Genomic DNA, 12,627 nt, shown 5'->3' on the forward strand with positions numbered 1-12,627 from the left:
TCAGTTTGCCTTAGTCCATGTTTTCAATGCTTGGCAAAAGGTGAGGGTCATGTTTTTAATTTACACACTCARAGTTATTGGTCTGCTTCTATTTAAGGGTAAATAGAAGAGCTCATTTTTCATGCAGGCCCATATTTCTGTGAGGAAAAGCTCACCAATCATATATAAAAACACTAAACTCTGTGAAATATTGGCATTATTTTGTTATATCCTGAAGTGTTTTATTTGCTTGGAACTGTAATCAGCTCTTACAAGAACACTTCGCATCCAATTTTAGTCTTAGCACCCCTGTGTACTTTGGGGTGTAAATTTGTTAGGTGTCCAGGCACAGCAGGATCCTTCGACAGCTTAAGCCCAGTTCTTCTCAACTTCTCCTATGGATAATAGAAAGTCAAATGGCCTGTTCCAGTTTTGTATATGCAAAACCAATGGCTCATCAACAGAAACAACTAGAGAACAGAACTGGGTCCTGAGGCAAAGGGATTTAGCTAAAAGTTTATTTTGTCCAGAAGTAGATAAATCAAGATTTCCTAAGCCTCCTTATTGAAAAGAATAGTTCCCATTTGCAGCCTAAGGGAGGGATTTCACCGTGGTGGTTAATCAGAGGAGAGGTGTTTTGCTCCTTAGCATCTTCTTGAAGAGCAAAAAGGTTTGTAAATTAGACTTCTGGGAATTGTTATCTTGCAGCTTCTTCTAGCAAACACAACGATTTGTTTTAAAGGCTTTCACCAAAGATGTCATAAGTGTTAATCCCGATGTTGTAAGTGGGTACTTAATGTGTTTTAACTTGATGCTGATGATGCAAAGCTATTTTCCCCCAAAGCCCATTAAGAACCTCCAGTTTTCTGGTAGGCTAACACTCCTGCTTACTATCCCAGAGATAAGCGACTCTTTAACCAGGGTAAGTTTGGTGGCCAAGTCTGTGAAACTGAGCAGTGTCTAGTCTTTGTGAAAGCTTAGACTTTGAATGCAGACTTTGCAAGATGGCTCTTTCTTTTCTAGGACTAGCCTGAAGTTACATGTACAAAAAAGTGTGTATGGTCACGTACCTTGTTGAATGTACTGGTGAATATCATTATTTGTGGTATGTATTAGTAAGCGTGGTTTAGGTGGAAGGGACTGTGCAAGCCTTTTATGCAAATTAACTAAACAATCTGATAAATACTCAGTTTGATTTCACATAGCCTGAAGTGTAGAAAATTAGAACAGTTTATCTAAGGGAATGCTTCTCAGGTAATTGGCTTTTTTTATATATTCCTTCCTTTTATTTTTGTGGAATCTGTATGTGTGAAATGACACCAAAGGAGATGTCACTGGGTAGCATTTAGCAAAATGCTCTAATATTCAGATGCTGGCAGYGCACAAGTGAGGGCAAACTTCCCGGGAGCTCGGGGCTGCTCACTTGGGTCTAACACAGAGTTAGCGCTTTGCAGGTCAGTGCCTCTGCTATTTGTCTCTGACCTAACAGATCTGGAGTTCTTCACATCAAAACCAAGTCTTGCTGAGCTGAGATCAAACGTGTTAAGGTAAGGATCTCACCAGTGATTTATTGTGCTAGGGAGGGTGATCAGGCCATAAGGGGCCGCTGCAAATGAAGTTGACATTCCAGCAATTTCTCATGTGTAGTTATAAAGTACTTTTCTCAGATGGAGCTTTTAAGTCGAAATAAGCTCGTCTGCTGTATTTTTATGTGTCGCTTGTAGTGGTGGTGATATTAGTAGGAGTAAGTATAGCATAGTAAGTAAGCATAGCTAATTAGTAAGTGAGAATTTGTTCTTTGGAGATGAACATTTAAAACAGCAAATAACTACAAATGATCTGCCACAATCTTTTAAATGGCAGAATGTGTTTCTCATAGAAATAAATGAATTGCTTTATTTTGTTGTTGTTAAACATAATGTACACACATAACCTGCATTGCACAGGCTAGGCACAACACAGGAAAACTACACAGATCAATATTAGATTTGTTTGTACAAACCCCTCCTCATTCCCACAGCCTTAATGAGAGCTCCTGGTGGAAGGGTTTCTAGGATCAAGTTCTTAATAGCCACAACTTCATTAAAGCCCAATGACAGCTTAGAATTGATTCTGTAAAGAAATACTCCCTCCCTTCACTCCTGACTTAATGGATTTTTAGAAATCTTTCATTATTTCATTTCGAAGTTGCAGTAAATGCAGTCAAGCAGAGGGTCGTGCTCCATAAAAACGCTGCTGCCCTTGCCCAGACCATTTGTGATATCCTTGTTATCAGTGGAGATCTAGAGCACACTTAATTTTTAGCACCCAGCCTCGGCAGCAGTGTTTTGTGATGCCTTGCAGAGCAAGGCGGAGGGTGTTTTTCTCGAGCAGCTGTTGGGAGCCGTACAAGTGAAAGGGTGACTGATGTTTGGGAGCTTCATTTCTTAGGGATATGTGAAATATTGCTTGGGCTATGAGAAAATGTTATTACTGCTGTATTGTGCTACTAGCATCAGAGAAATTTCATTAATTGAAAAAGTAGAAACTACTTGGAGGAAAGCCTTTGTGTGCTGTAAGTAAAGTTGTTCCCCCCCTCCCCCCCCCCGATTGTAATAAGACAACCAAAACAAATGAAGTGTTTGTGATGGGTACAGTGTAACAGATAATGTGATCTGTTTTTTTTTTTTTTTTTTTTTTTCTCTTTGGATTAATTTTCATGGAGAACCAGCAGCAAAATAATCTGTTTAATGAGACTGAGCTGAAAAAACGGATGCTACATCACCATGTGGCACGGTGAGAAACCAAACTAGAAAAGAGCATAATCACTGCCTGGCAGCCTGAGTCCATGCAGGAAATACTTGCAGAAAAAAAAAGAAAAATCCCACACAAGCAAAGCAAGCCTGCCCRGGCATGTTGTTAAGACTTATTTAATCTCGTCCACTAATTACTCAAACCTCCTAAAACTCAAAATCATACAAACAAAAACGTTTAGATAAGCTGGGTGTTTCTTCAAATGGATGCCCCCTACAGCTTAGAAAATAAACCAGGCAGGTTTCCCGTCTGATGCCCTGCCCTTGCAGAGAGCAGAGCGGCTCCCAGAAAGGCCCAGGACTAATTAGGCAGGATGCTAGGCAGGACAGGCGTTTGGTGCGAGGGACCTGTGCTGGAATGGAGGGCAGTAAAATTGTGTTGTGTTGCACTTGCCTGGCTGCCTTGCGGGAGCTTCCAGCCCTTCTGGCTCCCCGATGCTGCTCTGAGGGGCAGCGGCTCTGTGTGTCTGTCCCCATCCCCAGCACGTCAGGGCCGTGAGTGGCAGCCGGGCTGATGGCCAGTGCCCCTGGGCGGCCCCACAGCCCCTGCCCCACGGTGGGTGGCTCTGTGTGGCTGCTGGGCCCCTGCTGCCCTCGAYGAATCCCCGTGCGCAGCCAGCCTGGTGGAGCCCTGGGTTGGCGTCGGAGCTGAGCGCCACTTGGGCCAAGGGCTGCTTCTCATCTCCCAGACTCGGTCAGGGCCTGCTGCTTGCAGGTTTTATGCAGAAGGGCAGATGGGCTGCTCTCCTGTGCACCGCACGCACTTGGCACGTGACCCAGCTTGCACAAACAGCACCAGATTTGCAGGTACCGCTGTGTGGGCAGGGAGCGCATTTCCAGGCCATTGCCGCTTCTGTGCTCCTGCCGCCGCACCTTTGTGATATCTGAAGCTGCCAGCTGGCTCAGTAAACTTCAGCCTTGAGTCAATGAAGGAAACCTCCATCTCAGACAGTTTGTCTAGAAGCTGGGACATCAGCCTCCCTGCCCTGGGGTCTGAATGGGAATTGGAAAAATAATTTCTTTTAGGGGAAGGAGGCAAAATGAACTAAGATGTTAACAAAACATCTAAAGAAAAAGCAGGACATTTTGTTTTGGTTTGCCCTTTGTAGATCCTGGAGCTGGTGTCAGTCCCAGTGAACTAAGTTTAGCTCCCAGGGCAGTGCCCCCTTCCTCCCAGCTCTGCCTGCTGCCCCCATCACCCATCCATCCCTGGGGCCAGATCCAGCTCCCGCTGGGCCTGCTTGGTTCCCACCAGCGGGATGGGGCTGGGGCTGGACCCCTAGCGGCTGGAAGCCGCTCTGTGCGCAGCTGCCTGCCAGGAGCCACCTGAGCCACGCTCAGTGCCGCTCTCCCTGCGCCAGCCCAGCCTGGCCGCGCTTGAAGGGGCTCCTGCCACAAGAGCTGCGGCCTGACAGCCCCCTCGCTGTGCGAGGCTGCGGTGCTGGCGGGCGTTGCTGCCCGCGGGAAGGGGCCTGGGTGCTGTGAATGTGGGGAGGCTGCTGTGCTCACGGGTGGCCCCTCGCACGGGGGCTGAGGATGCTGACAGAGTTCAGCGCTCTCGCTGCTCGCCTAAGCAAGCCCCAGTGTAGAGATAAATCCAAGGGGGGTGCTGATCAATCACGTCCCTGTCCTGGATGTGGCTGGTGCTGCCTCCTGCTCTCCTAACACCCGCTCCCGCCCAGCCTCGCTGGGGCTGCCGGCAGCTGCTGCCCCGGGAGCGCCCCGTGGGCTAGTGCAGGAGGGAGATGTTGTAGCAAGGCAGCCATAAAAGCGAAGGAAAACAAAGCTTGAGAAAATAAACATGCTGCACCTCTGATTGGCGATCCCTTCCACTTCATCCCCTCGCAATTGCACTAATCGTTAGGACTCTTGAAATGTTTCCAAAGCAGAGGAAATGAAGTTGCTGAGATGGGAAAGGATATGAAATTTCCTGACCAGACTAAGGCACAGGTGCCCAGTATCTGTGGTGTTATGAAATATTTACCAAGGGAAATGATGCTGCTGGATTTTTTGCATGCCTCTCCGATGGTTGTGTCCCCCACCGCCAGCGAGTGTCATTAAGTGCGCGCTGCGAGCGCCTGCAGCGCGGCGGAGATGCGGCGGGCGGAACAGCTGCGCTCCCGCGCAAAGCGCTTTGGCATCTGATGCCCCCTCCCCCTGCTCGCAGCCCTGGCGTCAAAGGCTCTCCAAGGAGAGAGCCACATATGAAAAAGGGATCACTTTGATGGAATGAAACTATAACCAGCTACTAAATCAATTGAGTTAGGAAATTCCCATTCATTCCTCCATTCATCCAGAACCGTATTTCCTGTGGGAAGCCATTATTATTTGGATGTTAAAATCCTCATCCTGTACCAAAGAACATTTCTGGAGTTGCAGAAGTACAAAAACATTGTTTATTAAATCCATGGGAAAACAATTCCGCGTCTGCAGCGCCAAGGGCTGGGCCGGGGGCTGCCTGGGGGCTGCTGCCCAGCCCGGTGCAGCAGGCAGACGCGGAGCTGCGTGGTGACGTCCAGCATGGGGAGAAGGTGCTGGCAGCACCTGCATTCACTGCACTCTTGCCTTCAGACAGCCCTGGCCTTTTCTCCAGTGTATTTTTAGAGAAAAAAACACTTTTCTTTAAAAAACAAAAAGGCAATGAGCATGCATAAATCCCCTGTGAACTAAGGATCAGCTCCCCTTTCCACATCCAGGGCTAGCCCCTGGGTAAACATCAGAGGGAATCTGTAGTGCATCAAAACCAAATCTCACTCAGCCAAGGGCTGCAAAGGTGATATTAGTTCTGTGCTGCATTTTAATTAATTGTGTTTATATTTATTTATACGCATACACAGGAATGGTTGTTTCATATTTCCTCAGTAGTAAACAGTTATCAAAACAGAACATCCTGTGTTCTCTCCGCTCTAAATGTTATTATTAGTGCGTTGTGTTTGAGGTCGCTCAGCTTGGTTTTGTAGCTCTCCTTTTCTGTGTGCATGCTTATCAGTTAAACTTTAGATATTAATTACCTTTATGGTTTGAAGTGAATATTAAGTTACTGATTACTATTAGTAAGCCAAGTGGGACAGATGACTATATTAGCAAGATATTATAATTGTTTATTTGCCCAGCTTAATTTGCTTTGTTTTAAATGAAAAACATTTACCCTTGGATTGATTTCAAAACTGATAAACAGCCAAAAATGCTATTGAACTGAGTGCATAGAGGGTTTTTTTTTTTTCAATTCAGGTCTCACGTAAAACATAGTATTGGATTTCCATGCAGCAGCCCAGCGATGGGGTGTCAAAGTTACAACAGGTTTTGCAGAAAACCTTTGGATTTGCTTTGCCCACTCTGTGCCGCACGGCATTCCCACGCGGGCTCAGCAGCCACGTGCCCTGTGTGAGGGCGCTGTTACCTCCTGGCCATAGGTGACACTCGGGGGCCAGCAGCACCTGCAGGCAGGGCCCAAAGACACGACCTGAGCGTGGCCATGAAGCGACTGCTCGTGCAGCCGGGAGGCCGCCCGGCACAAGGCGCAAGGAGCATGTGTGTGTGCGCCAGTGCTGGCGGGGCAGTGCCTGCGCCCTACACACTACYGCCTCCCATTTTGTTCCAGGGCTGCAGGCCCAGCCCGATGCCCCATCCCCGCTGGTGGGGGCGGCTGCCCGGCCGAGCCGCCGTGCGGACAGGGACCCCGGGCAGACGGCAAGGCTGGCGCTTCTCGTATTGGGCCAATGGCGTGGCGACGGCAGCCACTACTGGGAGCAGATGGCAAACAAAATGCTCACCGGGTTCCTCAACTTTTCAAGCCCTCCCTTCTTCCCTTTCCATTCTGGCACAGTTTTGTTGATAGCACCCAACAGGCCGGATTACTTAACTACTCACAATGCCGCATAGCTAATACATGACATACTATATACTTTTTCTTTTCCCTACTGCAAACCACAAAAGGTAACACTAGGACTCAAACAAAAACAAATTACCTCAGTAACTCCTGGAAAACTCAAGTGGTTAATCAGTTACCTTTTATTTACATATATATGCTTAATGCTGAATTAAGTTGTAAAAACCAAAGGCTGATTTATAGCCTCAGCCAGCCTTAATTAACATTGATTCCAGGGGAATAGTAAATGCGAGTAGCCTGCACAATTGCAGGAGAACAATGAACTCACTGGGTGTTGTCCAATTTGTAGCATGATTTACATGGAAGCAAGCCCTTCTTTTTTTCTGGGGTTATCCTTTTTTCTTCTGGTGTTTAGGATGGGTTATATATAATCCATAGATTGGAACACTTGCTGTCAAATATTCTCCCTGATTTAGAGCTAGCCTGTACAATGGTCACTATAAATAAGGGAGAAAAAAACCCAATTTGAGGCTTTGCAGGGATTCCTTGTTCTTGCAATGTGTCATCGCTTGTCCATTTCATGGCATTTTTACGAAGTGGCCATAATGAAAGTCAGATTAAATGTACAGGATATATACATTTAATCAACAGCCATTGGAGTCACTAGTGCTGGAAGAGTTATAAAAACCCCTGTGAATGAGAATTTATTGCGAAAGAATCTGAGTCTCGGTGGTAGGAATATCTGCTGAATGGTACTACCTGACACAGAACACCTAAAACTTTCAAAAGTGAGTTATTTAAGTGTAAGGTTTTGCTTGTAAAGCCGCCAGCTGCTGGATTTCAAGACTTGAAACTGTTCCAAAACATGGGGCTAGGTACTTTATATGTGCACTAGAGTAAATACTCTGATTTTACTGCCAATTTAAATGTGCTCAGTTTACAGTAATGAGCTTGTATAGGCAATACCTTGTTTATAGAAAGTGGAACAGGAAGAAACTAACATTAACCATTAACAGTAGCAATTTCTCTTGCCTTCAACTCCAACTTTATGCCAAAYAGATCTTTCCCATGTCCTATCTGAAATATTTGCTATTACTGCTCTTTTTCTAAACACTGTGGGATAAACGGACCACTCAATAAAACTATCCACCTCAGAGCTGTACTCAGCTGGCACTGCAGCCACTTTTGTAATTCTAGGGCACTACTGATTCCTGCCCTGAGATGTCTCGTAGGAAAAACGTACCCGTGTCCTGCGTACTGGCAAACTTGACGACACTGGCAGAATGTAGTTAACATGTTAACATCGCTCCAACAACAACAAAATGCTGTTGTCTCTGCTTAGGTTCTTTCAGTCAACCAAAACGTTTTATGTATCCAAGACAGAGATCACACAAGGACCCTATGTGTTTATGTACATACTATAATCTTAAACAAACATCCTTACAGCTCCTTCAGCCATCTGCTTGTGAGGCTGCAGGCTCCTCCGCCTGCCCAGCGCATCCCCACACGGAGTTCAGAGCCAGTGCCGCGGCAGCAGGGCAAGGACACCACAAAATCCTTGCACACAGACTCGGGCTCTCTGTTCAGCCACGGAGAGGCTACAAACTGACCATGAAACACCAGAAAATTTCTGCTTATGTTGCTCCCTAGAGATGATGATACTGATGGTTCTCTGTTTTTATTACCTTTTTGCTAGTTATCTCCGAAGTGTCCAACCTCACGTCACGAAGCAGTGTAAGCAGCGCACAGGCAGACACAGCCCCATGGCCTGAGAATGCTGTTGTCCAAGTGCACAGACAGGTTCAGGATAAATACAGCCTGCAAAGAAAGTGGTAGCTAGGAAAGGGTGTGTAAAGTTTGGTTCCTTCAGAAAGCTAAAACAAAAGAGAAGCGGAAAGGAAAAGATGGCCACAGAAGGGGGCGAAGAGCACAAACCAGAAAGGGCAGAGGCAGGGCCCGTTATGTGGCACCTGGGCGGCATGGAGAATACACTGAGCGAGCTCAWGTCCAGCAAGAGCAAACTCCATGGTCAAATCTTCACCTTAATGGGCGATCTCTTTACTTTCGACACATGCCCTTCCTGTGCCCTCACCATTTTCTTTTCCTTTTACAGATCCTTTATACTCTTTGGTATTGTGGTATTTCATCTTACATTTTCTATAACCAGCTCTCTAGATTTTTGTTTTTGTTTTTTAACAAACAAAACCCACAGCTCCATCTCTTCTCAGCAGTGTAGGTTTCTTCCTCTCCATTTCCCTCCTTCTTCCCTTCCATGTGTTCATGTTTTGGTGATGCTTTTTTTTCTTACACACAAGCTCATGTGCAAACTCTACTCCCCTGTCTCCCTGTGTCCTCCTGGCTGACCTGAACTGTGTGTCAGTGCAAAGGCAGCAACTTCCGCAGTGCCTGGAGTGACAGAGTGTGGGATTCGAGAGGAGACAGTTTGGGACAAGAATGTGACATTTAGGCTGCCAAATGGGCGGGACAGACTTTTGTCCTGGCAGACGTCGGTCTGTGAGGAAACTGGGCCACTACTAAGCATGCCATTGCCTCCTGTTCGGCAGTTCTGATTGAGAAAGACCATCTGATTCTCACCACCTGGGTGTCTTTGGTGGGAAGTGGTTCCATTTTGGTGGGAACCTGCTGTCCCGTCGAAGGGGATGGTTGCTCAGCCCCAGTTCTAGGGCCTGTGTGGGGTGTGGGGCTTTTCTTGCTTTAAGCAGAGAAAGGTCCCTGTCTCTATAAAAACAACTTAACCCATCTTGCAAAAAGGGCAGTAAACTTTCCTTCTATGGAGAGGTGAACTCCTGGCCCCAATCAAGTCAGTGGTAAAATTCCTATTGATTCCAATGAGGCCAGGATTTCCCTCTAAGCATTTAAGTTGTATTTCATGGAATACAATAAAAGAACATTGATACATGAACTCCGAGGAACCCATATGGTGCCTCCCCTTTTTGAGTGCTTTCATCCTTTGTCTTAAAAAGATTTCAARGATAGAATGAGTCTGAATACCAGAAAAGTCTTTCACTCAGTTGTTTGCCTGAAATGACATTTCATATTTGCTAATAAGTAACTGCATCCTGCTCTTGAGAGTCACTCAGTAGAAAACGCAACTTACATGTACGTAGCGACCAGTAAAAACCTACTTTAAATGAATACTTTAAATAAACTCATTTGTCATTACCTCTCTCAAGACATCTGCTGTCAACACCATTAAAATTCAAATTTGATTTGCCCATGACAATTAAAATGATGTCAACACTGAGAGAATTTAACAATTTCCATTGTTCCAAGCAGATAAGCAAGCTAATTCTGTTCCGCAAGCTGTCAACATAGCCAGAATCAACTGACTGTGTATCGAAAACCTGTGATGTTAGAGATTATTCAGCCTTGACTGCGCTGTATCAGTGACCAAATGTTTACTTAGTGAGACAGGTACTGAATGATTAGTCCAAACGTTTGTCTTGAAACTCCGGAGTTTAAAGGCTTTTTCCCTGATATCATTTCCTTCTCTAGTTTGTGACAGTGCGTGAATCAAATTTGACAGTTGTTAACTGTCCCGTTTAGAGTCTAATGCTGCTTCTGTAGTGGCACTGCCATACGATCACAGAAAGGCATCAGGGGCTGTTGCTGAGCTCTTCAAATCTTTAATATTTGGTCACACATAAATTAGTTGTTTTTTTAATTACAGCCAGCAACCTTTCCCAGGAGTTTGCTACTATATACATTGCAGTGTGTTTCTGCGGAAGGACTGAGGAAGTTTTACCATTTTTTTTATTCCTTTTCTAGATTTTTATCAATAATGAGTGGCAAAATTCTGAAAGTGGGAGGATATTCCCAGTATATAACCCAGCAACGGGAGAACAGATCTGTGAGATCCAGGAGGCCGACAAGGTAATGCATCCCATGGTTACAAATGGACCCAAAACAACTACAGAATACTACTGTTGGACAATTCTTGTATTAATTCCAGTTCCACTACCCACCATGTTACTAAGTGGTTGTAGAGTCAGCAATTTCATGAGCCTGGACATGTTTTATTATTATTTACCTTGCTGTAATAATAATTGTTTTTTTTCTTCCTCCTTGACAGGTCGACACAGATAAAGCAGTGAGAGCCGCTCGCCTGGCTTTTTCCCTCGGGTCGGTGTGGAGGAGGATGGATGCCTCGGAGAGAGGCCATCTTTTGGATAAGTTAGCAGACCTAGTCGAGAGAGACAGGGCAATTCTTGCTGTAAGTAGCACAAGGAAACCCAAGTCAGTTTTACATTCTGAGAACAAACTAATTCATAAACGTTGTAGCATGAACAGTATTTGAAAACTCAATTAGCCTGATGATGTCTGTCTGTTCAAGAACAGATCCAAAGCTCATCACAATCCATAATTTCTACTGACTCAAATGACCTTTTCATTGGACATAAGTAAATAGTTGTGCCCATGTGTATGACAGTTAGGAGCACTTGTAACTTTTCTGAAATAAAAAAATGGAAGAGTATGTGAAGTTACTGGTGCAGATATTAATGAAATGACAGGTGAAATGCTTACTGAAACTCAGCCGGGAACATAAATCCTGGGTATGCTGCTATTAGCTCAGTATTAAGCGTCTGAACGGTGGTATTGTTAATGTTGTTTTCCGCATGTCAGATGCTTTGGACTAAGCTGGTGAACATCTTAATTCTAGCTTTGTCAACACTTAAATCATCTTACCACCAATGTATACTGTAAAATCGCCACAGGGAGAAGGAAGTGCACAGCAAATCAAGTTTACTCTGCCTGTCATGAGATTTGTATTCCTACAGCCAAGTTCTTTACTGAAGTGCACCACAGGCAATGCCATTAATTACTCCTGGGGATGTAAGTCAGTACAGAATTAGGCCTCCATTCTCCTCTGCAGCAATTGAGCCCACGGTTAGCATACACACGTGCATTACACGCTGCTGTACTTTGCCCATTCTTAATGATTTCTATTAGTCAGCTATTGAGAGTCAGTTAAGCCGCTCAATTTCTTACGGCATTTTATTGGATTCTTTTCACTAAATAATTTTAGAAAATCTTAAGAGGATAGCTTATAAGGTACTTTAAAAATAGGAATATTAACTTAAAAATAAGGACTTTAGCTTGTTAATTTATGAGCTTCCCTAGGGGAAAGTTTGTTTATTTGATGGCAATAAATAAACTGGCTGTACATTACAGATATCTCAGACCTCAGCAGGAGTCTTGGCAGCCATATAGAGAAATTTTTATATTCACATCAATTATATGAAGAGGGATATGTCCATTCTTCTCTTTATGGATTCAGATCATTAATATGGGGTTACAGGGAGCCCCTTCTCAGCTGTTATCATTAACATAACAGAACCTACTTTGACAGGCATTTTTATCTTGGCTCGTGATTAAAGCAATCTTGCATTTATATATCTGGACCAAACACAGTGGCTATTAGGTCTAAAATACACACAGTAATTCCAGAAGGTTTAAATGAATTAGATTTTAGGAAAATCCTCTATAAAAGCTGACCATTGCAAAATGAAGTAGCAAAGGGGCTCAGACAGTTTTCTGAAACTTACGGATTAAGACTGTGCCAAAGAGGAGATGGCTTGGTCTTCATTTGAAGTCTGTGATGGCTGAATAGCTGCTGGACTGTGAATACTGAAATGTAACAGTCTAGAAACGCTGCTTTGCTTATGTGTTTTAACTTTTTCTTGTCCTCTAGACTATGGAATCATTGAACAGTGGCAAACCTTTCCTGCAAGCCTTTTATGTAGATCTTCAAGGAGTAATAAAAACTCTGAGATACTATGCTGGTTGGGCAGACAAAATCCATGGAATGACCATCCCTGTAGGTAAGAGAGATTAAAGAACACATGTGCACACAAGCCTTCTGATGGCCGAATGGATTAATAGATTAAAGAGTAATTCTTTTTTGTCCAAGTGGAAGTTGAAGTAGACTTTATCAGTATATATTATGCGGCTGAAGCAATGTTTACAGGTAAGGGCTGGATTAGATGGTGTTTGTATGTACGTAGA

At 44.5% G+C, this 12,627-nt stretch overlaps 1 protein-coding gene across 2 annotated transcripts in view; it reads left to right on the forward strand.

Moving 5' to 3' along the window:
• The window catches only part of ALDH1A2 (aldehyde dehydrogenase 1 family member A2), a 55,257-nt gene that overhangs the window by 15,083 nt on the left and 27,547 nt on the right, over positions 1-12,627 (forward strand). For both annotated transcript variants that reach the window (XM_026045697.1, XM_026045696.1), the window contains 3 exons: positions 10,390-10,494; positions 10,694-10,834; positions 12,314-12,443. In XM_026045697.1, the coding sequence (XP_025901482.1) occupies positions 10,390-10,494; positions 10,694-10,834; positions 12,314-12,443 (376 nt within the window). The remainder of the gene's footprint in view (positions 1-10,389; positions 10,495-10,693; positions 10,835-12,313; positions 12,444-12,627) is intronic.

This window comes from Nothoprocta perdicaria, unplaced genomic scaffold (genome assembly GCF_003342845.1).
Source record: "Nothoprocta perdicaria isolate Ctin4 unplaced genomic scaffold, notPer1 scaffold_41, whole genome shotgun sequence".
Classification (NCBI taxonomy): Eukaryota; Metazoa; Chordata; class Aves; order Tinamiformes; family Tinamidae; genus Nothoprocta; species Nothoprocta perdicaria.